The sequence below is a fragment of the Sus scrofa genome, chromosome 7 (assembly GCF_054392235.1).
Source record: "Sus scrofa isolate SSC_HxYL_T2T_F1_AM1 chromosome 7, Sscrofa_HxYL_maternal_Yorkshire_Landrace_v2.0, whole genome shotgun sequence".
NCBI classification, from domain to species: domain Eukaryota; kingdom Metazoa; phylum Chordata; class Mammalia; order Artiodactyla; family Suidae; genus Sus; species Sus scrofa.
The window spans coordinates 91,780,566-91,805,610 of NC_139389.1; the positions used below are offsets into that span (position 1 = coordinate 91,780,566).

The 25,045-nt window shown below is 43.2% G+C and overlaps 1 protein-coding gene and 1 long non-coding RNA gene across 11 annotated transcripts in view; one reads left to right on the forward strand and one right to left on the reverse strand.

Annotated features, from left to right (window-relative positions):
* The window catches only part of RYR3 (ryanodine receptor 3), a 568,796-nt gene that overhangs the window by 85,521 nt on the left and 458,230 nt on the right, over window positions 1-25,045 (reverse strand). For 8 of the 9 annotated variants that reach the window (XR_014810912.1, XR_014810914.1, XR_014810913.1 and 5 more), the window contains exons 57-65: window positions 24,838-24,961; window positions 22,166-22,281; window positions 21,570-21,637; window positions 20,555-20,676; window positions 16,737-16,786; window positions 16,285-16,345; window positions 13,040-13,278; window positions 11,310-11,391; window positions 202-332 (exon numbers count right to left, since the gene is read on the reverse strand). Coding sequence is in view for 5 of the 9 variants with exons in the window: in XM_084969350.1 (XP_084825476.1) it covers window positions 202-332; window positions 11,310-11,391; window positions 13,040-13,278; window positions 16,285-16,345; window positions 16,737-16,786; window positions 20,555-20,676; window positions 21,570-21,637; window positions 22,166-22,281; window positions 24,838-24,961 (993 nt within the window). In the remaining 4 variants the exon portion in view is untranslated. Of the gene's footprint in view, window positions 1-201; window positions 333-11,309; window positions 11,392-13,039; window positions 13,279-16,284; window positions 16,346-16,736; window positions 16,787-20,554; window positions 20,677-21,569; window positions 21,638-22,165; window positions 22,282-24,837; window positions 24,962-25,045 lie in introns of those variants that run through there. The other variant, XR_014810915.1, reaches the window with a different exon arrangement.
* LOC146401774 (uncharacterized) lies at window positions 4,384-24,894 on the forward strand. 2 transcript variants are annotated; one of them, XR_014810921.1, is made up of 3 exons: window positions 4,384-4,557; window positions 17,303-17,345; window positions 21,278-24,726. It is a non-coding gene; the product is annotated as an uncharacterized LOC146401774 (long non-coding RNA). The 2 variants fall into 2 exon arrangements; XR_014810920.1 differs by lacking the exon at window positions 21,278-24,726 and adding an exon at window positions 24,757-24,894 and having other exon boundaries at window positions 4,420-4,557.

A 25,045-nucleotide genomic window follows, 5' to 3' on the forward strand; every position in this document is an offset into this window, starting at 1 on the left:
TCAATAAGAAAAAAGTACTTGCCCGTATCCACTGTTCCAGTAAGATGGAGACACGTTGCAAGGTCCCAGTTCTGACCTCCTGGCCCCTCTCAGACCACATCAACCAACAGTGCTGTGGGCTGCAGTCCCTGCCTGGGCAGTTTCCCTCCCACTGCCTTCCTCTAAGCATGTGAGTGATGACCTCTGTGGGATGGTACTTACTAGACCTCTCCCTGGGGGTTTTGGTGTTGAAGACCGAGAGTGGATTGTAGCGGTTAAGGGCAGGCTCCAGGAATGCCACAGGTATGGCAGCTGCCAGGGAGGCCAGGCATTCTCCAAGGGCAGGCCGTTGCCTGGAAACAAAGAAGTCCATTTAGAAGTGGTGCCATCCCCATGCTGGCCCCATGCACTGGTGGGCCAGGCCTGTTTCCCAGGATGTCTTAGGCCACTTCCCCATAGGTTGCTCCACTAGACACCCCTTGGCCCTGGGCTCAGCAAGGCTGCATACTCTTCTTCCTCCCTCATCTTTCTCTGGACACTAACCAATGGTTTACAAGAGACTCACTTGCTGGAACCTTGTTCTTAAGTAACTAAGGTGATATCACATCCTATGTAGCTTTGTTCTTCCCTCCCAGCATCTTTGAGAGCAAGTTTTGCTGGCATCCAAATTGAACTGGATACTCCTTATTCTCAAAATCTTTGGCATCTTTAATTTCTCTATCTACTCTCTGCTATGAATGAAGCTTCTGTCCATCAGTAGGAACAGTAGATGATGGGTCAAAAACATCAATTAGACACAAAATGAAAGACCTGCTTTGGAAGAGAGACAACAGGTCCTAAAGCATATTGCTTGATTTAGAGGAAAGAGTTCTAATGCTCATTATTTCTCTCCCTCTTTCACAAAAATTTGAGTGTCCTCCATGTATTAAGCTTTGGGTTTTAAATCTTTCTATGAAATAAACAATCAAAAGCAAAATGCTTGGGATTCCTAGTTCAGAGTTCAAGTTCTCCAGCTGAGAGGACTTGTGCTCCTCCGCAGGATAATCAAGGCTGCAAGCGCATTTGATGTGAACCAGCCTTCGGCTGATCAAAGCAGTGCTAGTACTAAAATAATGTTTGCCCTTCCCAGACTTGGACTTAACCTTGGAGCTGTACTGTCTAACCCAGCAGGTCCCTTCCACTAGTGAGATGATACAGTGACAGTGCGGCTTGAAAGGCCCTATATGGGGGCTGACATCTGTTGCATCTGTTTTCTACTCATCAATATTTTCTTTCTGCCACTCACTGGCATTAAATCACAGACACACTACACACTTGCCTAGCAAGTTACATAAGAGAGGTCAGTTCCCAAATAAGGGGACAATTTCCTCAAATAAGCCAATCATTTGAGTCCTTTGTTAGATCATGATACAAAGATAACTAGTAGAAAATGTAGACAATAGGTTGATGATGAAGAATTAGAAGGGCTTAATTGGGTTCAAGTCCATTTTGTGTGCCTTCCTCTGTGACTGATCAGCTCCAATTGGATCAGCTCCACAGTATATATATATATGAAGACTGCTAGCAGAAGCCCTGGAAACTGAGGGTGTCAGGCTGAGACTTGGGGGAGGCTACAGAACCATCATAGGGAAAATTGCCAGCTAGAGAGGGCATGATTGGAGCCAAGACCCAACGCTTACCCCACTAATCTGTGGAAACAGAAAGGCATTCAGTTCTCAAGGTTCCCATCAGCTCCCAGCAAAACCCACACCCAATAATTAATTTCCCTTCATTATAACAATTCCAGCAGCACGAAGAAGCTAGAATGTCACAGCTGTAGGGTCTCTGGATGGGATACCAAGCACTTATTATGGGTGGGGTCAGGAGTGGCTATGGGAGCCACTGTTTACTGAGGGGTAAGCCAGATAGTCTTAACCTTGGTCTTTGGCTTCCAGGTAGTGAAATGCATGCAGAGGAAATACAGAACCCTGGGGCAATGTGACAAAATAACATATCTTCATGGTCTACTTATAAGGACTAGAATCAACCTGTGACTTCATTATAGCACAGAGAAAGACAAACTTTTGAGCTGGACTAAAAATGTGATCTTATATCACATATTTGGAATCTAAAAAAAAATGATCCCAACTCAACTTATTTAAAAAACAGAAACAGACTTTTATAGACATAGAAAACAAACTTATGGTTACAAAGGGGAAGGTGGAGGGAGAGATAAATTAGGAGTTTGGGATTAACAGATAATACCAATATATACAAAACAGATAAACAACAAGGACCTACTGTATAGCACAGGGAATTATATTCAATATCTTGTAATAATCTATAATAGTAAAGACTCTGAAGAATATACATATGTATATATATTTATATGTATGTATAACTGAATCAATTTGCTCTATACCTGAAACATTGTAAATCAACTATACTTTAAAAAAAAATGTGATCTTGGAGTTCCTGCTGTGGTGCAGCGAATTGGTTAAGGATCTGGTGTTGCCATAGCTGTGGTGTAGGTCACAGCTGTGGCTTGGATTCGATTCCATATGCCGTGAGTGCAGTAGAAAAAGAAAAAAAAAAATGTGGTCTTAACAGTTCCAGGAAAAATGACTTGACAAGACTCTCTGGGGTAGAATCAGAATCTGCAGGGGGCTGGCCTGAGGGTATGCAGAACTGTTCTGCTTGAGATGTCAGAGGAATCTGGGGATCAGGGAGAGAAAGGAGACGGAAGGTGGGTGAGATGGCAGAAAGCTGTGTATCCCTTGGGACCCCACCCCCATAAACTTTAGTCATGTTAGCAAACTTATGCAAAAAGTGGTCTTTTAATGATTTTAAAGGACAATTATTATATGTGGTTTTATTCCTTATCTTCTGTCTTCCTCTTGGGCTTGGCTTGCAGGGGACTGGCTGATTGACAGCTTATTTGACCATGAAGTATTTGAGCAGATGACTTTCGAATCTGCCTCCGTCAGGCAAGAACTCCCTCAGCCAGACCATCACCTTTTTTTAATTGAATAAAATATTCTTTAAATTCCATACTGCTTTACAATCACCCAGTTTTACACACATGATCTTATATAATCTCATAATAACCCTTTTTTTCCCTCCTACCCCTCTATTGCCCCTTCCCCTTCCCTCTCCCCACTGGTAACCACTAGTTTTCTATATCTGCGTCTGCTGCTTTTTTGTTTTACTCACTAGTTTGTTGTATTTTTTAGATTCCACATACAAGTGATATCCAACAGTATTTGTCTTTGACTTATCTCACTTAGCACAATGTCCTCCAAGTCCATCTATACTGGTGCAAATGGCCAAATGGTGCAAATGGCCAAATGCTGTTCTTTGTTATGGCTGAGGAATATTCATATATATATGTATCTATATATATCTATATATCTCACATCTTTATCCATTTATCTGTTGATGGACACATAGGTTGCTTCCAAATCTTGGCAATTATAAATAATGCTTCTATGAACACTGGGGTACATGTATCTTTCTGAATTAGTATTTTCACTTTTTTTCAGATATTTACCCAGGAGTGGGATTGCTGGGTCATATGGTAGTTCTATTTTTAGTTTTTTAAGACCCCTCCATACTGTTTTCCACAGTGGCTACACCAATTTACATTCCCATCAACAGTGTACGAGGGTTTCCTTTTCTCCACATCCTCACCAGTATTTGTTATTTGTATTCTCTTTGATGATAGTCAATTCTGACAGGTGTGAGGTGATAGCTCACTGTGGTTTTAATTTGCATTTCCCTGATGATTAGTGATACTGAGCATCTTTTCATTTGCCTGTTGCCCATTTGCATGTCCTCTTTGGAAAAATGTCTATTCAGTTCTTTTGGCTATTTTTGAATCAGGTTGTGTTTTTTGAAGTTTAGTTCTATGAGTTGTTTATATATGTTGGATATTAACCCCTTATTGGTCATACCATTTGCAAATATCTTCTCCCATTCAGTAGATTTTTTGTTTTGTTTTGTTTTGTCGATGGTCTCCTTTGCTGTGCAAAAGCTTTGAAGTTTAATTAGATCCCATTTTTTTGTTTTTGCTTTTGTTTTCTTTGCTTTAAAAGACATCCAAAAAAAAAAATACTGCTGTGATTTATGTCAAAAAGTGTTCTGCCTTTGTTTTCCTCTAGAAGTTTGTAGTATACAGTCTCACATTTAGGTCTTTCATCCATTCTGAGTTTATTTTTGGGTTTGGTGTTAAAGAGTGTTCTAATTTCATTCTTTTACATGGAGCTGTCCAGTTCTCCCAGCAACGCTTATTGAAAAGACTGTCTTTTCCCTCTTGTATGTTCCTGCCTCCTTTCAGATAATCACCTCCTGGCTAACCGCACAGCCTTTCGCCCCCCCCCCCCCCCGGAAGGACTGCCTGTTAAATCTCCTATCCAGGTCTGCTCTGGAGGCAGAGCAGCTGTCTCCCAGGGCCCTGTGTATGCACAATGCCACAGTGCCAGGGCCCATTTGGAGGCAGCAGCAAAGGTGGAGGGAAAGAGTGGGGCTGTGGAGACTGCAGAGACCTGGATTCCTCTCCGAGAAGCTCTGCAAAGCTGCTTCTCTTCTGAGGAGGCCCAGGTTAGTCCTGTTCCCCACCTCTCATCCTTACTACCTCTTCTTCCCCCTACTCCTTCCCTTCTTTGCTCAGCTCACAGTGGACATGGAAAGGCCTAAGAGGAGACCAACACCCTCAGGGACTACTGAGCAGGAGTGAGGGCCTGTACACATCAAACATAAGGATCCACAGGAGCTGCGTTTTCAGGCAATGGTCCTGATAGAACATGCTCTGGAATGATAGAATTGCATTGTTTCCTCTGTCCCTGCTCTGCCGTAACAAAGTATTGAAATGGTGGGCGCATTATAAATTTATTAAAGGGAAAGTACATTTTTGGGTGTGTGTGTGTGTGTGTGTGTGTGTGTGTGTGTGTGTGCATCCTGCCAATAAAAAGAGGGCCCGCCTCTATTTGCAATTGTTTTTAATATCCCCATGCTGCAGACCTGGGTGGGGACCTGATTCTCCCTGCCCTGGCTCACTGATTCTTCCCTCCCTGGTTCATTCTGCATGCATAAAGCCTGAGCGTTGACTGGTCCTTGCTGATGTGGTGTTGATCCTATGATTGGCCTAGGGCAGGATACCTCATTTGCATGGGGAACAGGTTATACAGAGGTGGGGTGAAGAGTAGGTCACATACCTTCCCAGGCCAGGGTGCTTAAGGTGGAGGAAGGGGCATTACAATGAGACACGGCCAGAGGCTTTTGGGTTTAATTTCCTTGAAGGGGACTTGAAGCCCATAACAGTCTCACCATTTTTATAAACTACAGGGACCAGTGAAGAGAAATACCCCATTTCCTCTTCTTGGTCTTGCCTTTTGAGGAGGAAGAGGAAGTAGTTAAGTTACCAAGCAAAGAAATACCATAGAGGGAGCTCTGATGAAAAAAAATTCTGGGTGAAAATCAGGGATGACAAGGGGGGTAATATCAAATCTGACAGCAAATTTTATTTGGCCCAGGCAGGGGAACCTAGGAAATAGCTGGTCCTGGATTGTCTTGGTACTAAACTGACTCATTTCTCCTTCCTTTCTCTTTCTCTTGCCAAAATGAGTCATGATCTCCTGAAAGTGGATTTCTAGAGAGTTGGTCTGATACAAAGCCAATCTTGGAGGCCGAAGATAGTTCTCTGGTGCACTGCTGACTCCTTGACTCAAGGGACAGGGAGAGGCATGTCTCTGTCCTTGCTGACATTAATCACTGACAAACCGAGTCTCTAGAAGCTCCACAGAGCATTTTCTAGTCTGGAGCACACAATGGTGCTAATTAGCTGCCAGGGATAAACAACAGTTCTCCTGGCCTAGCTGTTAACATTTGGTAAAAGTAAAGCCCCCAAAGTTTGCCAATTAATGCTCCTGGCTGTGAAATACCAGAGTGAATGCCCTTGGCCTCCAGGCTGAGCTAGGCAAAGGCCTGCAGTTAAAATTCCTCACTAGTCATTAGCGCCCCCCAGGGGGCGGTGTGGGTATGGACCACGCAGAGCAAGGGCTACAGAAACAGCTCCATAGCAACCAAAGGATCTACTAGGAGAGTTTACCACAGGCCAGGGAAACTCACTCCCCCCCAACCCTTTCCTCTCACTTCTTACTGCCTAGAATGGTATTTTTCACATAACCGTACTTGGTCAATGTGACAGATGGAAGAGGGTTCAATTTGTCTTTCAGTTTTTGTTACTTCCTACAGTGATCTCTCCCTTTTATTTCCATGAGCCTTGCTTCTCAGGGACACAGGTAGAGACAAAGGCATCACAGTAATAGTAATTATGCCTGCACATTTCTGGTGCTTTGCAGTTTTGAAAGTTCCTTCTATGTAAATTCCAGAGGATGCTAAAGAGAGGAAGCAACATGTAGCAGAGGGGTGGAAAGTGGAGGCAGGGCACGGGTCTAGACAGCAATACCGGTAATCTCAAGGTTCAGGGAAAGCACTATTTGAGCAGAAAAAAGCTGGTCAAAGGGGGCAAGAAGAGGAAGGAAGAAACAAAAAATAAATAGCTCTAAAGTTTGAAAAACAACCCACAGTTTTAATCTGAAATAAAATGGAGATTCAATGCTTAATGTAATCAATTTCCAAACTAAATTTTCTTTTTTTTTTTTTTTTGTCTTTTTAAGGGCTGCACCTGTGGCATATGGAGGTTCCCAGGCTAGGAGTCTAATTGGAGCTGAAGCTGCCAGCCTATGCCACAGCCACAGCAATGCAAGATCTGAGCCACATCTGTGACCTACACCACAGCTCAGGGCAACACCAGATCCTTAACCCACTGAGCAAGGCTAGGGACTGAACCTGTGTCCTCATGGATGCTAGCTGGGTTCGTTAAATGCTGAGCCACGATGGGAACTCTGGATGCTCCATGTTTAAATATGCAAAAGCCTTTATCCTACTTGGAAATTCTGTATCTGAAAACTTTACTTCACAGTGCCCTCTCAGTATTGTCTCAAGTAGAAAATATTAAAAAAAAAAAAGTCTCTGCTCTGTTTCAGTGGCTTTTTCCCCTCACAGTCAACCCTATCACTGAGATGTATGCGATCCTTTCTATTCACAATGCACTCAAGCCATAGCCCACAATCAAATATTGAGTGGATCCTTTGCAACCTTACAGAAATTCATTAGCTAAAGGAACTGCAGGAAAAGGTGGTAGAAAAATGTTTTTTTTTTTTTTTACATTTTCCTCCCTAAATCCCACAAGAACTGGGGGGAAAACTGAGGAGAAATTTAGCACTATGCTGAAATTAGAAAATGTGTGATAACTTCACACCACAAAGGATGAAACAGATCAAGGGAGGAGGCAGAGACTGAAACAAACTTTGAAGAGCTATAGCAGAGTGTAGAGATCTTTGGCAATGAACATGGAGATTTTGAAGAGCTTAAGATATGCGTTTTGCTTGAAACAATGAGGGCTGAGGCTATAAGCAGGCCTCAGGAGACCTGTTGGAGTATGTGTGGGGTCCAGGTTCCACACTGCAGAGAGGCAGGCAGGACCAGGGTAGGAGGGAGCATGCATGCCATCTGCCATAACTGTGACCTGGATTTCTGGCTGGGAGAACCCCTGTGAGGTGGAGGGCAAGAGTGAGAAGCAACCTGTTTTGCAGCTGCTGCCCCAGCTCCCCTAAAGTAGAGAATAAATGTAATCACGAAGCAAAAGCAAAAGGCCTATGGCATAGGATGCATCAAGAATTTTGCCAGCCTCTCAGCTGGGCCAGCTGTTTACTTTGGTTAAGGAAGGACACGAAAGGCTAAAGGTGGATGAGCTCCTAGCTCCTAGGGCTAAAGACACTGCTGGTAGAGTGAGAAAAAGTTACTCCCCAGCCAGCTGCTGAGGTTCAGAGTTGCCTGACATTCCATCCCTGTGCTCTCTTCTCCCCGTGAATACACACACACACACACACTCACACACACACACACACACACACACACACGTCATATGCACACACAAACTCCTTTCCATTCTTGAGGACCAGCGATGTACCTAGTGACCAAGAAATAGATGAGAGAATTATCCAGGGGAAAAAAAACAGAGAATATACACTCAAAGAGAAATCATATAAGAAGGGACAGTAACACAAAGAAAGTTTGAGAAAAATCATACAAACACAAAATAGAAAAGAACCATTAGCCAAAAGAATAGAGAGAAAAATGAGAGATGGGGGAGATTAAGGGAAAAGCCAGTAAATGCACAAAATTTCCCTTGCTGAGTGACAGATTAGGAACCCCTCCCTGCAAACTATATAAGAAAATAAAAGATTTGTTAAAGAAAAACTCAGTTCTGAAGACTGTGGGGGAATATTAAGTTCTGAGAAGAAGTACAGGGGCTGATATGGAAAGAACCACCCTGGGACATAGCAGAGTGAAGTGAATGAGCTTCAAGACCAAAGAAAGAACCCAGGGAGCAGCAGCTTCTGCCCTCCCACTCAAAGTCACGTGGACGTGGAAGAAATCATCAGGTCCAGGAATATACACTGTCAGAACACACAGAAGCAAAGTCTATATACTTCTGAGGGAGGAAAATTATGACCCATGGGTTTGATACCATGGAAATTGTTCATATACAAAGTCAAGAGATGATATTCCAGAATATGCAAAAATGCAAGAGAAAAAACTCTCACAGAAGCAATTACATCATGATGAATACGGCCAAACCAAGAGCTAAACCAAAATAAAGGTTTGGGATTGGGAAAGTCATGGTTCAAAAGGATTGGCTCATGCACCAAATCACTTAAATACAAACTAAGGCAAACAACTCAAAGCATATTACTTCTAGAATATTCCAGGATAGAATGTACATATTATAAGGAATTATATACCAAACAACAACAGCAACAACAACAACAAAAGGATAGGAAGTAGCTAGAAATATAAATGTACTAAATTTGCTAAATTTTTTTAAGGTAGAGAATTAATGATTATTTTCTCCAAGTGATAAATTATGAGGTGTATGATAAGGAAATTCAGTTTTTAGCTTCGTCCAACAAGACAAAGTTGTAAAGCAATGTTATGATCCACATGTGCAAAAATGTCCATGTGCAGAGAATACCTGGAATGGCGTACACCAAACTGTTACAAGGTGGGGTGGTCTGCGGCAAAGAAAACAGCAGACTTTTAACTTCACACACTTTTGTATTTTTCAGTTTTGTTTTGTTTTTTTTTTGAATAAGTATGTCTTACTTTCACAATACAAGAGATAACATGCAAATAAAGGTCATTAATAGTGGCCACATCACAAGTCTAGAATTTTCAATCTTCATTTCCTTTAGTTGTTTGATCAAGTAACAGAGAGACAACAGTGGCATATCTGATCTAGATGCTTATTCAAGTCTTGCCTTCTACGTCCATGGAATGTAAAACACAGGCATCAATATTCACAGGGCTGTGAATGTATGAATATACTATAAAAAGTCATATGAAGAACAGTCTTTTTCTGGTCTGACATTTTAGAGTTGACCTTTCTTTGACTTTTTAATTTTTTTATTTTATTTTATTTTTTGTCTTTTTTTACCTTTTCTAGGGCCACTCCCGCAGCACAGGGAGGTTCCCAGGCTAGGGGTCGAATCGGAGCTGTAGCTGCCAGCCTATACCCCAGCCACAGCAATACCAGATCTGAGCTGAGACTGCGACCTACACCACAGCTCATGGCAACGCCGGATCCTTAACCCACTAAGCCAGGCCAGGGATTGAACCTGCAACCTCATGGTTCCTAGTTGGATTCGTTAACCACTGAGCCATGACGGGAACTCCTCTTTGATGTTTTTTAAAAAAGAGAATAATTCATAAGCTCTTCAAAAAACTGCACAAAGAAACACACAAACAGATGTATGTACATATACACATATAGACTGAGAGAACAAGAAAAGATATTGAGAAAAAAATTTACGAATGCTTAATGGCAGAAATCTTCCCTAAGTGAAATTCTGATTAAACAGAAAAATTTCATTACTTCTCTTATTGATTTGGTATAAAATATGGTTAAGAAAACTGTCTGCCCAATTCCTACTAAAGGACAAGGATATTTATCCATTTCTCATGTAAAATACTAAGGAAAGCTATGCAACTCTAAAGGATTTAAATCATAAATAAAATAAATTAGTCATTAGTTCTTCATTTAATTTCTTGAACTCTAGAGGTTCTTTAAAAACTGTGAGGACACAGATGTTTCTTCAAAATTGGTTATTAGCACATGATTTCAAGATATCAATTCTTGAATTTTTGAAGGAGTCAATGTCTTTTTTTGCTTGATCAAGAAATGGCAATTAGAATTTATGTAAGTTTCAGTGAGAAACAAGGATTTACTGTTGCTCTGTTTGATACAGGCCTCCTAAAGTGAGGAGGTACACGGAGCACGGACACCAAGGGGATGCGGATGCTTAGATTAGAGTACTTTTCTTTTCTTTTTTTTTTTTTTTGGCCACCCTGTGGAATATGGGGTTCCCAGGCCAGGGATCAGATTCAAGCTACAGATGCCAGATCCTTAACCCACTGTGCTGCGCTGGGGAGCGAACCTTCGTCCCCATGCTGCAGGGATGCCACTGATCAGATCACACCACAGCAGGAACTTCTAGATTGAGTAATTTTAATCACAGATCAAATTCCTTCCAGTTTCTTTGTCTGAAAGGCAAAAAAGGAAAACAGGTCTTCCAAGGATAAGACTACGTCTGGAGTTTGGCTAATACTGTGTTTATCCTTCTAATCTTCCCCACGGATTCAAAAACAGAGTCACGAAACACATGGTATTTGATGCGGAAAAGCAGGGGGTCACCAAAGGCCTCCATCGCTCCAGGCAGATTAGAGAGCCAAGTGGGAACCCAAACGCCTTGGCAAATCAGCTTGTTCGGATTCAAGACCACTGAACAGAATTTCTGCTCCCACAGTGTGGACTTGTTGAAAATTATAGCTAATCTGACAGCCGAGGATGGTAAAGGTCCAGGGTGGTATCACACAGAAACTCATTAAACACTAAAGAAACTGCCTCATGTCCCTTGAGCCTCTCAGCGAGCTTTAACCACAGGAACTCTGAGAGCTATTTGGAAGCTGTGATTATGAAGAAAGAGACATTTCTTGGACATTTTCTGGCCACCAGCCCATGATTCAGCTTGGCCATGGGCTGAACAGCTCCTGAACATTGCCATAAACATTTCATACCCAAGGCTCAGAATCACCAAGCTATTTCAGCAAGCATTTTGCTTTTGCTGAATTGGAAAGATGCATTGGAAAGATGCTACTGTTAAGTGTTTAAAGACTAAATAGCATTTTTCTCAGTCTGCATGTGTTAGCCTTTTTCGTTCGCTAATTACCTTTCAACATAGATGTTCTTTCCGGTCCCGAGGGAGTAGAGGCTGCACAGTATGTGATAGCATGAAATCTGCACGTCACCCACTGAAAAGAACAAACAGGAGCTGTCAATTCCTGAGCATCCCTCCCAGCTGCCCACCCTCACCCCCTACCCCACACATGGAAAGGGTCCACAAACAGAAAACATGGGTTGGCATCACCGAAGAGCCAAAGATCTCTCTTAAACAAATATAGCCCCTTTTTACTCAGATGCCAGTTGCTGAACTGGGAGAGAAAACACTGACAGGAAAGCATCCTCCATGAGCCCAACCCAGTTCTTTTGCGGGACCTGTGATACAGATCACCTTGCTTCTCAGGGAAAGGAATCATTTGACCAGAGTCCTTCCACAGGGTTTTGTTTTGTTTTGTTTCCCCGCCTATAGATGGTATAGTCAAATTCTATCCCAAGCACTATTTCCTTCTTTTGAAAGGAAGGATGCAAGAAATCTGAAGTCTGAATCAACTTTTTGTTCCCTTCCTAGCAAGGTATGTACAAAGTCCCTACCTCTTCAGAAACAGAACAAAATTCCTCATGTCCATCTGTCCCAAGTTCTCTGCTGGATGTTTTTTTTCTTTTTCTTTTTAGGGCTGCACCTGCAGCATATGGAGGTTCCCAGGCTAGGGGCTGAATCAGAACTGCAGATGCAGGCCTACTCCACAGCCACAGCAACACTATATCTGAGTGGCATCTGCAACATACACCAAAGCTCGTGGCAAGGCCAGATCCTTAACCCACTGAGCAAGGCCAGGGATCAAACCCACATCCTCATGGGGACTATGTTGGGTTCTCAACCCATTGAACCACAGTGGGAACTCCATCTGATGGATGCTTTTCAAAAGGCAGTTCAACCATATCATGATTTTGCCATGCTTCCTTAGGGAAGGTCGTGTTTCACTCAGGAACTCAGAGTTTAATCTGCAAGCTATATGCCTCTATTCATGTCTGGAACTCGCAATAAGGCTGGGACTAATTTAACACAAAGAGAATTAATTTCATTTTTCAACAAGGAAGTGCATTGTTCCTATGACACAGAATGAGTTTGAAGGTTTCCCTACTTCTTTCCTAACTCCATGGAAAGAACTGATTTTCATTGTTCAGGTACATGGGACACAGCCTTAGCTACTGACGAATGAATGGTTAAACTACATTAAATCATGTGCCAACATTTAAAGTGTGACACTGAAGCTTGGTGGGAGGATAAGGGGGCTGGATGCGGTACTAAATGCAAACTAAAAGAAAACCAACTGACTATGGTCTTCTCCTGGAGACTCAGATAATGAAACACGAGCAGCTTTCCTTTGCTCCCGGTACCTGATGAATAAATTAAAGCTTCTTAACAGGAAAATTGGTGTCTGAAAAACCCTGGGAGCAAACCTTTATCTCCTGCTGGATTACTCAGATAACCTTTTCAAATTAAGCACAAACACAATGGCTGAGAGCTAAACCTGTGGGTGGAAAATTCTGGTCCTGAATGACAGTGAGAAAAGATGAAATGTTACACACTCAAATTTGGGCACTAATTCTTCTCTAAGCATCTACTGACTGCTTCATTTTTAAATCTAAGAATGGGAAAATATGGAATAATGATCTCTATTCTGCCCTCAAGTTCAGCCTAAGTGAATAAACCACATGTGTCCTAGCCATCTGCGGGCAGGTGGGTATGGATCCATGACAGACGGTGGGCTGACTCACAGAGTAAATCCACCCCAAACTGATGCTGAGCCACGTGCTCAAAGATGGACGTCAGGATGGGGAGCAGAGCCACCGTGGTATAGTTGATATTCTGAGAAACACCTTTAATCTGTGTTCTGGAATGGGTAAACTTCCCGAGCTTCAGGTTTTCGGAAGTCTTCTCTAAATCTTCTGCTGCATTTTCAAAGAATGCTCGTAACCCAGCCTTCACCAGCTCCGAGCCTGACTTCATGACTGTCCTGTAAACAAACAACATTCAAAACCAGAAGCAAAACTAATTATTAGAGAAATGCAAATCAAAACTACAAGGAGGTACCACCTCATACCTCTCAGAATGGCCACCATTAATAACTCCACAAATAAGAAATGCTGGAGAGGGTGTGGAGAAAAGGGAACCCTCCTACACTGTTGGTGGGAATGTAAGTTGGTACAACCACTATGGAAAACAGCATGCAGGTACCTCAAAAAACTAAATATAGAACTACCATATGTCCAGCAAGCCCACTCCTGGGCATCTCTCTGGACAAAACTTTCATTCAAAAAGACACATGAACCCCTTTGTTCATTGCAGAGGTATTCACAATAGCCAAGGCATGGAGACAATCTAAATGTCCATCAACAGATGAATGGATTAAGAAGATGTGGTATATATATATACAATGGAATATTACTCAGCCATAAAAAGAACAAATAAGGTCATCTATGGCAAACATGGATGGAACTAGAGATTCTCATACTAAGTGAAGTAAGTCAGAAAGAGAAAGACAAATACTATATGATATCACTTATATCTGGAATCTAATACATGGAACAGATGATCCTATCTATAAAACAGAAACAGCTCAAGGACATGGAGAGCAGACTTGTGGTTGTGGGGTGGGGGTGGGGGTGGGGGCGGTGAGCAAGAGGGAGTAGGATGAACAGGGAGTTTGGGGTTGGTGGATACAAACTGTAACATTTGGAACAGATGGGTAATGGGCTCCTACTATACAGCACAGGGAACTGTATGTGACTGGGTCACTTTGCTGTACAATAGAAACCGAAGAAACATTATAAAAAAATCAACCATACTTTAATTAAAAAAACAAAACAAAAACCTGAACCTTTGGCCCACTCCCTTCTTGAGACTGGTGACTTGCAGTGCAACCTAGACAGACATTTGATACTTCATCCCCACCAGGACACTGAGTCAGGGGATAGAGAGAGTGGTTATTAGCATCAAAAAAGAAACCTGAGTTACACAATCCCCAAGGGGGCCAGCAACTGGAAGGCATGCTTGGCTTGAGGGAATGACTGCTCAACTATTAGGAAATAGGCAGGGTGACTTAGAATGAAACTGAAATCGGTCACCTGCTATCTATAGAATATTGCAGCTGGCTACATTCTCCTGGAAATAGTTAATTAAGAGGAAGGAGAGAGGACTATTTCTTGCAGCATTTATAAGGACTACTGGTTAGAAGTAACAGCTCTCCTGTGATGCAGGACCCTTTAGAGAGCGAGAACAAAGGATTAAGTCAGCTGAAACATAGATTTCTATCAGTTTTCAGGGATGACCTAGCTTGGAGGGGGGAAGGGGAGAGGGATAGGCAGCCCCTTTTAAACAGCTTATCAAACCACTGGAGAAACCATGTGAGAATGGAGATTAGCTATGGGTATCTGAGGCTTTCCCTCAAAACTTTTATAGAACTTAGAATTGGAACACAGCCTACAAGTCATCTATTATTTTTCCATATTTCTACATCTTGTTCACAAGATTATGACAGGCTTGCTACAAGGACAGATGCTTTTTATCCACAGCATTTTCATGATAATCAGTCAATCAGAAATATGAAAACAAGGAAATAAAGTCAGTGAAGCTTGCTCTTGTCTCATAAGTATTCATGAACCATCTTTCTAACTTTCCAGCCGCATGTTTTCTCAGGAATGACTATCAAATACACTGACCTGCATTTTTTAAGAAAAGGACTCCCTCTCAAGGCATTCTGAATGCTTCTGGGAATAGAGGTTCATTATCACAATGGCAAAGGATTTCAGTCCACTGGGATGCTTTGGTCTGATCCTGCAAATTTTGTGCTGTCTTAATATCTCTACAGCATGTTTGTGTCTTTCAAAACCCTAAAAAATCCCCTTTAATCACCCTTTATTTTTTTTTTGTTAATCATTCTTAGTTTGTAGTGGATTTTCATCATCTAGTCCTGTTTTTAAGTCAGTGCCTCTCTTCTGCAATGGGTTTGAGAACCAGGTGGGTTCTCCTGACCTGGACGAGGGCTCTCCCCAACTCCTGCAGAGGGATGACATGTCTGCTGCTTCATGAGTGTGGTTAAGAAAGTTCCCTGTTGGTCCTTTGCACTGCTTCTCTCTCTCTTTTTAATCTCATCGAATAATTTATGAGGATTTTTTGGCTGTGCCTGCAGCATATGGAAGTTCCCGGACCCAGGATCAAACACGAACCACAGCAGTGACAAGGCTGAGTCCTTAACTGTTAGGTCACCAGGGAACTCCAAATAATTTATATTAATACTGCTAAAATACACACATACATGCAGAGATGTGATATATACATAGATGTGATATATACATAGATGTGATTACCAAAGGATCAACGCAAAGATAGATTCAACCCATGGTCTGAAGGTCTGGTGGAAAAGATGGCTGAACAAGAGAGGAGGGAAAATAGACTTGGAAAACAGACTTGGGAAATAGGACTTCTATTTTCCTTCCTTTCTTGTTCAGCCATCTTTCCTACCAGACTCTCAGGCTACAGGCTCGAATTTAACTCTATCTCTGATCTTTTGGTAATCACTTCTCCTTCCTTGGCCATTCTGAACTCAGAGTGCTATGGGTTCCCTCTCCCAGGATCCTTAAGGACTTGCCACCTATCAGGCAGCTCTTCCGTGTGTGCGTGTGTGTGTGTGTGTGTGTGTGTGTGTAGAATTAGGTACAGAGTGTCACTTCGCCATGGGATGTATTTTATCTTCTGAAAAGTGAATTCTCAGTAGGAGAGAACAAGCACTGAGCAAATGCTCCGCTTTCGGTGTTCAGTATGTGCCATGACAGCAGCTCTCCATCATGTGAACTGAGGAGCAGAACGTGCTAACGTCAGGGTAGGATCCATTTTTCCCTGCCTGCTTTTCTCCCCTGGCTCCAGAGCAGTGACAGTCTTTTCTTTCGCACAATAATAAGGGAGTAGAGAGGGTCAGAGAGGGAGTCCTGAGAAACTACTGGAAAATTCTGGACAGACTTACCTTGTGTCAAGTGTCTGAGCTAAGATGTGAAGACAGCTCACCATTGTAGTAGAATCGCTCCCTAAAATAAAAAAAATACCACCTGTGACTCCCCAAGCCAATCAGCCTATCATCTGAATTCGATCTTCTCAATATGCACAAACCACAGCCCAGCATAATTAACCACCAACCCACAAAGTGCCAGGCCGCTGTTTGGGGACAAGGCATTTATCTCTGGCCTGACACATCATTTTATGATGGATGTTAGAGCCAGAGCTTAAAACATTCACTGGTGTGGAAAATCTGAGCTGTTAAGGGGGCAGAGAGGTCATTTATCATACTTCAGACCAATTTTCTATGGCAAATTTAGGTGACACCTTAGTCCTAAGGCTCAGATTGTCTGTAAGAGCCACAGATGAAGGCAAAACACAAGCGCAGGATAATTACATTGCCTTTGGCAATAACTCACTTACCGAAGAGGGAAATCCTGTGTCGAACAAGAGCAGCGAGTTTGCAGAACAGGCTGAAGCAGAAAAGAACGCAAGTCGGAAAGGGACAGAGATTCAAGGAGGACTCCTTTGTACCCCACCCCTCGGCCCCCATGCTGTAAAATAAGGTTGCCCCCAGAAGGGCACCCCAAGAAGATGTGCTGTATTTCCTCCACTGGACCACATGAGGAAAACGTGTGGTTCCCACCATCTTTTTGGAAAATCACGAGAAAACAGTATTACAGAAAACAATCCCTTTACAATAGGTAGGGCATTTTGCGATGAGCCAGCTGTTGCAAACCATCCCTTGCTATAGGATGTGTTGGAACATTCATTTATATAACATTCCCAGATAAACGAGGCTTCTGGAAGGAAGCATGACTTTTCCATTCTTGTAGTTGACTGAAAGCCATTTGTAGCCTCCACTAGCCTCAGCTGGAAGGTGGGCAAGAAGGTGGGATTGGAAGAAAGTTAAAGGTTTAGGTGTGGGCAGTATTGGGTTGAACCAGAAACATTTAAAAAAACTGCTTTTCTCTGTCATCTCCCTCCAGCCTACAGGTCTGACTGGCTGCTGTCCTATCTCGGTCTTTGAAGGTAGGAAATACCGTCTGCTACGCTTTTGTGGTTTTTTGACCCTATTCCATGCTTTCACCCATGTTTTCTATCATGACCCCTTGGAGACCAGTTGCATCCTACTGTTTTATTTTCCACAGCACCAAAGAGAGGGCTTGCACTGTCAACAAAGAGCCAACAGATGTCTCTGAACATGCTCCTGATGGCCCCTACCGAGTATCACCAGGGCTGTCATTTGACCTGTGCTGCTGAAGTTCTTGGGAGGAAAGAGCTCAGAAGGCTGACATTATTTGACATTGGCACAGCTAAACAAGAACTTAGCAGCCTCTTCAGAAAGCAGTCCTTCCTGGGAGTTCCCATCGTGGCTCAGTGGTTAACGAATCCAACTAGGAACCATGAGGTTGCGGGTTCCATCCCTAGCCTTGCTCAGTGGGTTAAGGATCTGGCGTTGCCGTGAGCTGTGGTGTAGGTCACAGACGTGGCTTGGATCCCGCGTTGCTGTGGCTGTGGCGTAGGCCAGCAGCTGCAGCTCCGATTTGACCCCTAGCCTGGGAACCTCCATATGCTGTGGGAGAGGCCCAAGATATCACACCAGAAAAAAAAAAAAAAAAAAAAAAAAAAAAGAAAGCAGTCCTTTCTGGTGGAAGAGAAAGAGGAAAAATAGGATAATACCACCTGGCATAGGCCATGAGATTCCTAGGTGAGACTAAGCTGAAGTCTTTCCCAGGGTCTTCCTAAAAATCCCCGGGGAGAGAAGTCTTTAGGGGAAAGCTCAAGTGGAGAAGAAATCCACCACGAGTGCTGGTGGGGGTGAAAACTTGTTCACCTTGAACTGGTTTTCAGTGAATGCCATGGGCCTTTCTGGGCTGTTCCCTGGAAACCACAGCCAGTGTCTCTCCTAGTCATTCATTTGTTCTACAGCAGAAGTAAGTTGGAAACCCTGGCATAGAGCTTAAGGGAGCTCAGAATACTTAACAGAAATTTGGCAGCCAGTTAGTGTGAAATTAAATATGGACTGCTTCTTTTTTTTCCTCTTCCCATGGTGTTTATTTTTCTTCTCGGTATGTATCTGATAAAAGCTAGTGGAGCTAGGAGGATCCTGGAGGCACGTGAGATCTGTTGGCTTGGCTGGGATGAGCTGAGCTGAGCTCTTGTGGTGAAGCCACTTCACTGCTCTGTGTTTTTTGTTTTTGTTTTGTTTTTTAGGGCTGTATCTGCGGTATATGGAAGTTCCCAGGCTAGGCGTCTAACTGGAGCTGCAGCTCCTGGCCTACACCACAGCCATTAGCAACATGATAGCTGAGCTGCGTCTGTGACCTACAGTTCATAGCAACACCAGATCCTTAACCCACTGAGTGAGCCCAGGGATCAAACCCTCATCCTCATCACATAACCCTCCTAGTTTTTAGAATCAGGAGCTGATAAACTCACATATTTCTGGTAAAATGCTTCAAAGTAGACCCACTGTGTATATATACACAAAATAACAGGTTTTTTTTTTAACGAAAGCAGATCCCTGGGTTGTTTGATCCCAATACAAATGTGGGTCCCCTTGCTGTCAGAAGTGCTTTCTCAGGAACGCCAAGGCCAGGACCCAAAATCCAAAAGCCCCTCTTGCTGTTCCCTGTGGGGCCCATGAGTTAGGAAGAAGCATGGCCCTTTGCCCAGAGTCCCAGGCACCTCTCTCTCATCTCAGAATTTGAAGGTGATAAATGAAGAAGATGCCAGGGGAGAGATTCTGGAAAGCACTGGTAAATGGCATCAGATGCATGGGTGAAGGCTGCAAACAAAAGGGGTCTAGAAATGTGAGCTGGTGCAGATACAACTGCTTCTGGGGGAGGGCGGCGGCAGGCACACTGATGGATTTGAAAGCTATTTGCAAGGCTGATCAGCTCCAGGTTGTATTCCAGCCGTGACAAATGGTGCCTGGCTGAACAAATGTTACATTTCCATGAATTAATAATCTAAGAAAAACAGATGAAGAAAACAGACACACCTGCCCTCTGTTGGCTTATCTGAATATCTCACTTTGCCCCTCCTTTCCCCAACTTTTCACAAAATACATTGCTGCATTGCGAAAATACCTAGGAAATCTTTGGTCAGTATCTAGGTGCATCTCATTTGACAGCACAGGCTCCTCCCTGTTTAATAAATATTAATGAATAAGATAATGACATTGTAGAAAAAAATGGCACTTGATCTGGATAGAGAGGGCCTGGCTTTCCTTCTTGCCCTAACTTGGTGCCCTGGTCACTTTAGGCATCTAAGTGAACCTGACCAAACCTCAGCTTCCTCATCTGCAAAACAGAGATCACAATACACAGGTGGTTCTTGGAACTAAAAGTGTTGTGGTGTTTCACAGCCATACTTCCACAAGGGGGCAGCAACTTGTGCCTATGAAAAACTGAGCTCACTGCTTAGCCATGCTGTGCTTAATAAATATTAGCTAAACCCTAAGGCTGAATATCTTCCCAAAGATGCTGACATTCAAGGGCTGGGCCCTTATAAAAAAATAAAGTACACTGTTCACCATCAATGGATGCTCAGGAAGGGGCTGAAAGACTGCTTTCAGTGCAGTGCTTAACACTGCCATTTAGAAGTCTAATCCATCCCTTGTCATCCATAAATCCAATACCCAGAGACCATGAGGCATGGTGGGATCCCTGCCTGATCATGAAGCATATCCTATGTTCTCAGCTCTGCTAAGGCATATGCATGTCATGCCCAGGGGAATGCGAAGGGAGGCCAGTGCTTTTGATGAAAACTTGTTTCCTATCAGGAGTTAAAATTGAATTCACGTCACTCTAGATTTCAAATCTCAGACTATCCACACTGGGAATGATAAGATCTGCTTTTTAAAAAACATTGTAATCTTAAAAAGCCTGATAATAATGGGATTAGAAACAGCAGGAGCCTCTTTCTTCTCAATGTTGTGTATTAGCTCTCCCCAAGCTTTAGAATTACCTTCACCTTTTTCTAAATGTTATTTCAGGACAGAAGTTGACCTAGTATATATATTTTCTCTAAATCCTACAGATGCCCCCAAAGAGTGCCCTTCTCGTGGTTGCCAAACTAATACACAGATAAATGTGAATAAAGTTACTTTCAAAACCAAGATGAGAACCCAAACATCTGAGCTGCCAGTCGTCAGGGATTCACCACTTAGGCCTCAGGTCTGGGGTTTTATATAAGTCACATCAGCACCTTGACCTTCTCTTCTGTAGACTCACCTGGCCACCATTTCTTTCTCCTTATGGGAGGCATACCCACTGCTGCTCAGGGGCTTCAGAGGGGAGGACAGGAAGTAGAGGCGGTGATTGGTGAAGTACTGGTCAACTAGAGGGAGGAGGACCTGAAAGAGGTACCAGAAATGAACTTCTGAGAGGCTGGCCCAAGCCCTTTCTCTGGCTCCTTTGAAAAAGTTCATTCTCAATAAGCAAAAAAGCTTCTCAACACTGGTCCTGGAATTTCCAGGAAACTCTACCCTGTGAATCCCAGTTTCCAACAAATTTTTCCTTCTCTGCCTCTAACCAGAAAGGATAGGGTGGGCCACTGACTAAGGGCCCAAAGTAATGCACAGGCAGCCCTGAGCCAACATTTTCAGGGGCATCCTGCTGGACAGCTGCACTCCGAGGTCAGATGTGGTTTCCTGGACAGGACATGACATCCAACAGTATGCTTGAGGCAGGGTCCAGGACAACTGGCCTTGAGCATCCTGTCTCCGCTTCTTAGAGCGTGGCTACCCCAAGGTCTCACTTGCATTTAGTCCTCTCAGTAGGGTGGTGGGGTCGAGACACCTCACTGGCACCCAAATTCACCTTCTTTCTCTTAGTAATAGAAACCCCTGTGTTCTAGCTGAGGCTAAAATGATTGCATTCTAGCCACTGGGCCTATCCCAGAAGGTGAATTGGGTGCCAGCTTGCCCTCCCCTCTCTTTTCTCCTGTCCTCACAGACGTGGTATAGATGAGTTTGGACCACCATCAGAGACCACGTCTTAGGAGATGGGAGAGCAACAGGAGAGGAAGAACCTGAGTTCCTGGGTGATGGTGTTGAGCAGAGCAGGCTGCCTCCCTCCTCAGACCACCCACCTGCCTCAGGACTGTTCCACAACTCAGAAATACATCTGTCTCTTCAAAGCCTTTATTGGAATTTTGGATATCTTTGTTGGATCTGCTTAACTCATACCTTACATTGTACAGAATCTAAGAAGAAAGTGACTTGGTTAAAGGCAGAGAGTCACTTACCTTGGCAAAGAATTTAATCTCCTGGTCATGGGGAGACTTTTCAGTTTTCCCACTGCTGACAATGGCTTCTACAAAGACAAAAAGGAACACAAATTTGGTCAGAGCTAAAGAAAACAAAAAGAGTCACAGCGTTTTAGAAGAAGATCAGGTTTTCTAACGGCCATGAAAAGGTCATTTGATTTCACAAAATAATAGTTTACAGAGTTCTTTACAACTGTGAGGGTTGGTTGTTTCTTGTGTCAATTCTCTAAGGTTTCACCATCCTTTTTTTTTACTCTATTGATGAGAAAGCAGCTTCAGAGTCATAGGCCACAGCCAAAAAGGAAAACAATGGAAAACTCAGAATACGATGCGTTTGAGAAAAATGACGATGGTTCAATCAAACCCAATAGGGAAACCAAAGACAAAACCGATTTTTTTTTTAAATGGGGGTGAGGGGGACTCTCTGCCACTGTGTCTTCCCCAAGACCCTATGTCTAAACAAATCATGAACAGCTACAGTGTGAAAGCATCCTCCTTTGATAAAGAAATATCAAATTATTTTTGGTACTATCTGAGAAGCATACATTTTTGCAATATTTCACAATGGTACTTACCCAAATGGGCAATAAACTCTTGAGCAGAGTCAACATACTTCAGGATCTTCTTTAAAAACTTATAGGCAAACCTCTTTTCCATGGAGGAGGCATCCAGCTCCATATCCTTCATAGCTCTAGGTTGGAAAGGGGTAAACCCCAGCAAGTAACAGAAATAAATGACAACGTGAGTTCAGTGCTCAGCAGTCTTCCCCAAGTCAACTGTTTTCTAAACGTGAATGGTTATTGTGGCTTAGTGACCTGACTCATCCTTTGATTCATTTCTCCTCGCACTTGAAACGTGCCTCTGTGAGCATGTGACATCCATGCTACAGTCATTTCTGAAAAGATTTTTCAGAACGATCGTTATCATTCATTCAACAAATACTGAGCTGGGAATAAATCAGAGACACAAACTAGAACCCCTGCCCTCATGGAACTTAGATGTGAGCCAACGAACAGATGCAAGTAATACATCAAACAAAGTGTAAATTATATGGAATGCTGGACATTAATAAGTTTTGTGAATCAAAGAAACGCTAAAGCAAGAGGAAAGGGCCCAAGAGTGACTAAAGTGGGAGGGAGGCCAATGTGGATGGGCTGGAAGTGAGCGGGCAGTGAGAGGGGTGCGGGGTGGGCAGTGGAGTCAATCACACAGACTGTCATTAGCATTTGCTTTTGCTTTGAGAGGGGAGGTTGGGAACAGAGGAAGGATGTGATCTGGCTCATGCTCTGGCTCACCCTGTAACAGAATTATTCTAGTTGTTGGGATTGAAACTGACTGTGAGGGCAAGGGTTGAGCCCCGGAACGCGGGTAGGAAGCTGGTTCAGCAAGGATGGAGGCAACAGGGAGGGTGAGAAGTAGTCAGATTCTGGGTGTCTTAAAGGGAGAACCATCAGGATTTCCTGAAAGACTGGATGTGGACTGAGGGAAGAGACAAGGTTTCTGGCTGGAGCACCAGGGCAGCAGGCTGTCATCAAGTGAGGGGAAGCTGAGGATAGAGCAGGTCTGAGGTGTGGGGAGTGGGATCCTAGGAGTTGGCCTCGGGGACAAGGGTGTCACCTCCTCTCCTGTACATCTAAGTGTCCACCACAGGCTCTGGTACTGGGTAAACCTTTACAAAGATATGTTTGCTGAATTCACCATTGTTCCCCACCCCCAACTTCCTTGATTTCCTTTTTAAAGAGGAATTTTTCATTTCTGTGAGCAAGTTTTTTATTGGCAGATCACAGTCTGCATGCCTCTTGGTGTTAAGAACGGGATTAAAATGACGATAGGAGTCTTTCTCAAATGCTTCCCCAGAGGCTGTCTCCTGCTGCCTGACCTTTCCCGCTCAACAACACGGCAAATAAGTTTTGTTTTTTTTTCTTATGAGCTACAATAGAAATATTTGTATAGATTTTTATTTGGGTATCTGCCATTCAATGGCAAAAATTCTGTAGGAAACGAAAAGAAGAAACAGCAGCTGGCTGAGCAGACATTTCTTTCAGGTGGGCTAGCTTATCAGGTTGGGGACCCTGGCCAGTTTTCATTTTACAAAGGACTCAGCAAGCACAGCCCACCACTGACACCTGACCAGCAGGAAAACACATTCTACCTTTAAGACTTAAACAGACCAGACCATGGTCATCTCAAACATGCATCTAGACAATTTTTGTTTTTTTTTTTTGTCTTTTTAGGGCTGTACGCTCAGCATATGGAGGTTTCCAGACCAGGGGTCAAATCAGAGCTGTAGCCGCTGGCCTATGCCACAGCCACAGCAACGCAGGATCCAACCCATGTCTGCCAGCCTACACCACAGCTCTCAGCAATGCCAGATCCTTAACCCAATGAGCAAGGGCAAGGATGGAACCCGCGTCCTCATGGATGACAGTCATGTCCATTGACTGCTGAGCCACGGCAGGAACTCTGCCATCTAGACAATTCTGACAAACATAAGTTTGAGATAAAAACTCTTACAACATCGTGATTCATCCAATCTCCCCAGTGGAGCTGCATTTTTGTTCAGAGATTCTTTAAGTCAGTTAGGCTGCCTATTGTTATTATGGCATTTAATTAAAGATCATGTAAATTGAAAAAAAACAAGTGTGAAGAGAACTGTTGATTCTGTCAGAACTAAGGTGCATATTTTGCAAAGACCTGCAATTTTTTAGTTGCCAAATACAGAATTTTTAAATTAGCTGTGAGTGAGGCAACTGTAAAAGTTAGGGAAGAAATGGGAGGGAAAACACCCCTAGTATATTGTGCTTTCATTGCTCTGTATGTGCCGTAATTTTCACTGCTCTTTAGAGAAGCCCAAATCCTAGAGCGCTGATGATGCATTATGGATGCAGTTTATAGTTCCGATTAACAAAACAACAGACAAAGGTAAGGTCTGGGAGCCTGTAGCACCTTTGTGAATGAATGCATGTTTGCATGTTTTAAGGTGAAATTAAATATTTAAGATGCATATGTATGTATAATTTGTCATGATTCTTTGCTGTAACTGGTTTTTAGCAACTGACATCAGCCAGTCTTGTTTATGTCAGAAGAGAGGGCTTCATGTTCCAAAATAAACATTTACTCATTTCAAAAGGCTTAATTGCTATCCTTTCTCTGATCTGTTTTGCAGGCAGGTGACTAAATACCTGCAGCGGGAGAGACCACAGGTGCCTGCCCTGGCCCCACAAACAACACCTGGAAGGTGACTTACCTAGAAACCACAATGCCATTCACTTGGAGGAACTTAAACAGGTCCTGTGCCTTCTCTCGGTCCCTGAACTTTTCCTTGGCAGTCAAGGTGTCATATGGGACCAAAAGAGGGTGACTGCCGCCACCTGGGGTCAGTAAAGTGAGAGATGACAAAATATTTGGCTCTTCCTTTGCACTTCTGGGAAAACACACCTGCCCCCCAGCTCACC